This window comes from Gekko japonicus, unplaced genomic scaffold (genome assembly GCF_001447785.1).
Source record: "Gekko japonicus isolate JY-2015 unplaced genomic scaffold, Gekko_japonicus_V1.1 scaffold7599, whole genome shotgun sequence".
Classification (NCBI taxonomy): Eukaryota; Metazoa; Chordata; class Lepidosauria; order Squamata; family Gekkonidae; genus Gekko; species Gekko japonicus.
In genome coordinates, this window is record NW_015161658.1 from 1 (window position 1) to 3,762 (window position 3,762).

The window sequence follows — 3,762 nt, forward strand, 5'->3', positions numbered from 1 at the left end:
TTTTTTTGCATGGGCTTTTTTCATCAGTTCTGGCCCCAAACCTCTTCTGTGTATCCCCTGCTTTCTGTACACATTTTTGTCCCTTCGGTGTTCACTTCAGGTCTCTTGGGTTTTGTGCCCCTTCCCCCAGTTTGAAGAGATCTTTTCGGAGCTCTTCACAATCTCTCTTTGTCTTAGTAAAGGTAAAGGTTCCCTTCCTCGAAAGCCAGTCGAATCCGACTCTAGGGTTGCGGTGCTCATCTCCGTTTCAAAGCCGAAGAGCCAGAGCTGTCCGAAGATGTTTCCGTGGTCATGTGGCCGGCATCACCAAGGCGCACGGAACGCTGTTACCTTCCCACCGAAGTGGTACCTATTTATCTACTTGCAATTTCTTGCTTTCGAACTGCTAGGTTGGCAGGAGCTGGAACTAGAGACGGGAGCTCACTCTGTCATGCGGCACCCAGGTCTTGAACTGCTGAACTACTGACCTTCCACAGCCTGCAGTTCAGCGTCTTAACCACTTGAGCCACCGCAGCTCCTCTCTTTGTCTTAACCGTCCTATAATCATGTTTTCTCTCTGTCAAATTATAAGAAGTTAATAAAATCGGTATCATAAAGTTTATTCCCCCAAGATACAGGATAAAGCATTTAATTGTCAATCATCCTTGTCAATTTTCTCTAAATTCCCATTCAAATCATGAAAGAAACAACCATTGTTGTGGTGGAGGTTTTTGGTGTGCCTTTGTAGCTGTGTTGCCTCAGCGGCTACCATTCACTGGAAACTGGAGACGCAGTCCAAAATCAAGTCAAACAACAGAGCCGAAGGTCAGAAAGCCAGGAAGTCAGTCCAAGGTTGCATGAGCTAGGACCAGGGAGCGGATGCTACAAGCCAGGATCAGGTCCGAGCAGGCACAGTTGCTTCCGCACTGGGGCAGGTGCGTGGGGGTGTTTATGAGCAGGTCCTCCCTTCCCAGGGAGTCAGTCTAGCAAGACTCACAGCCCCTCACGTTGCCTTTGCAAGAGCTGAAGTCTGGCACTCTTCCTTCACTCTTGCACATCCAGCCGCTGGCGTGCCCTGCGTCTGGGACACTCAGGGGAACTAGGTGCGGATTCTGGCCTCGGGGTGTCTCCACTGAGGGGTGCTGGGCCAGGCTCTGGATCAGTGTCTCCCTCTGGCTGCACCTCCTGTGACGGTGCTGGGGCCTCTTCTCCCTCAGGGGCTGTTGGGGGTTCCTCGGCTGGGCTGACTCCAGAGGAGGCTGGGTTTGCTCCCTGCCTCTTCCTCATCTGAGGAGGAGTCCGCCTCAGCAGAGCCAGGACCCACGACAATCACATTTGTCGAACTGATAGAGTTCTTACACTGCTTTGAGCTTTCTGCTATCCCAAATCAGAACTTCTGAAAGAGAAACTGGTGGAGGGCTTTGCGGATCTCTTTGGTCTTGATGCTGTAGATGAGGGGGTTCAACACTGGAGGCACCAGGAGGTAGAGGTTGGCCATGAGGGCGTGCAGGAGAGGAGAAGCGTGCTTGCCGAAACGGTGTGCCATGGACACGCCGATCATTGGAGTATAATACACAAGAACGGCACAGATGTGGGAGACGCAGGTGTTCAGGGCCTTCAGGCGCCTTTCCTTGGAGGCAATGCCCAGCACCGTCTTGGCTATCATAATGTAGGACAGGACAATAAGGAGGGAGTCGAGCCCAAAAGTTGAAAGTACGACAAACAAGCCACAACGGCTGTTGACTGTGGTGTCGGCACAAGGGAGCCGGATCAAATTTGGGTGCAGGCAGTAGGGATGAGCTAGCAAGTTGGGCCCACAAAATGGCAGCCCCCTGAGGAGGATAGGCAAGGGGGTCATTAGGATAACACTCCTCAGAGCAATCCCCAAACCTATCATGGCGATCCGGGAGTTGGTCAGGATGGTGACATACTGGAGGGGGCTGTAGATGGCCACGAAGCGGTCAAAGGCCATGGCCCAGAGGACTCCCGAGTCCATGATGGAGAAGGAGTGGATGAAGAACATCTGGACGAGGCAGGCATCCATCCCGATCTCTCTGGCATCGAACAAGAAGACGCTCAGGACTGTGGGGAACGTAGAGATGGACACCCCCAGTTCAGTCACAGCCAGCATGGAGAGGAAGAAGTACATGGGCCTGTGGAGGCTTGGGACCGTCACGACCACAAGAAGAACAACGACGTTTCCCAAGATGGCGGCTATGTACATGGAGCAGAAAGGGATGGCAAGCCAGAGTCCTTTGTCTTCCAGGCCTGGGATGCCCGTCATGAGGAACGTGGGAGTGACAGAACTCTGGTTTTTGAGTGGCGTCACAAAGTGGAACATTCTCCCATCTATCACCTGCAGGTACAGAAAATGCCAGTCAACTCTGAAGTCGGGGGTGGAGGGCAATGTTACCTCTAAGCTGCGGAGTCTTGTGAGCAAAAATTCTACTTTGTGAGCCGCTGGCATTAAAGTTGTGAGCGAGGCATTTGGATACTGCATAAATCAGATTGCTCTTCTGGAACCATCCTCCCTGAGCTAAGACAAAAATGTGTGAGCTGGAGGCTAAAAAACTGAGCTAGCTCACACTAACTCAGCTTAGAGGGAACACTGGTGGAGGGTAGGGATTGGTTGTTTGATCCTGTGTAACAACCGTTGTGAGCTTCAGACATGCTGTAATGATGGAGATTCAGTGAAGGGATTTGGATCCTCTTGTCTATTCTTTTGAAAGGCACGCGAACATCTCAGGAGCAACTTCACGCTCTGACAGTTTCAAATCCTCTCCAAGCGTGACCACGCCTGTAAGCTTCCACCTGTCACTGAATTCTGCGTATTGTCAAGGCTGAATAAATTTAATATTTATTCCAAGTTCCTTTTATGTTGACGTATTTAGTGCACTTTCAGCTCACATTTCTCCATAGGTTAAAATGACCCCAAGAAATCATGGCATCATAGAGTTGGAAGGGACCTCCAGGGTCACCTAGTCCACCCCCCTGCACAATGGAGGAAGTTCACAAATACCTCCCCCCTCCACACCCTCAGTGACCCCTGCTCCATGCCCAGAAGATGACAAAAAAAAAAAAAACCCTCCAGGATCTCCAGCCAAACTGGCCTGGGGGGAAATGGGGGCCTGGCGATCAGGATTTCCCTGGGCGTGTCAGAAAGGGCCGTCCAGAATGATTCTCCCATGCTAATTTGTGTAATTTCAACAGTGTGACAGCTTTTCTCACTGTTAACGTTGCCATGAGCCTCTTGGTTGCAGGAGATCCCCTGCCCTTAGTGGACCTTGTCCACTGGCACTCATGTGGCTGTCAGGAGAAACAACAACAACAACAAAAAAAACACTGGTAACAATGTGATGTCACTTCCAGATGTTCTACGGAAGTGGTGTCACAGCTCTCTAGGAATTAGCAGAAATCAGCAGTAAAATCATAAAGTTTCTACTGATTCCTAGAAAGCTATGACATCGCTTCTGGGCTTCCCCAGAAGTAACATCACGTCAACGCTGTGGGTTGCCCCTCCATGTCATGGAATGTTAGAGTTGGAAGGGATCTTCCAGGTCATCTAGTCCAGCCCCCTGCACTCTGCAGGAGCACAGCCAAAAAGCCCTACAACATACCCGAAAGATGGGCATCCAGCCTCCACTTGAAAACGTCCCGAGGCAGATTGTTCCACTGCCCAACCACTCTTACAGTTAGGAAGTCTCTCCTGATATTTAGCCGGTAATCACTCCTTTGTAATTTCCTCCCATTAGATCTAGTCTTGCAATCTGGAGCAAGAGAGAA

General features: G+C 50.7%; 1 protein-coding gene across 1 annotated transcript; it reads right to left on the reverse strand.

Moving 5' to 3' along the window:
* Positions 1-1,366: 1,366 nt before the first annotated feature.
* Positions 1,367-2,320, reverse strand: LOC107125888 (olfactory receptor 51I2-like). Its single transcript, XM_015429349.1, has one exon. The coding sequence runs from the start codon at positions 2,318-2,320 to the stop codon at positions 1,367-1,369; it is 954 nt and encodes a 317-aa protein (XP_015284835.1).
* Positions 2,321-3,762: the final 1,442 nt, after the last annotated feature.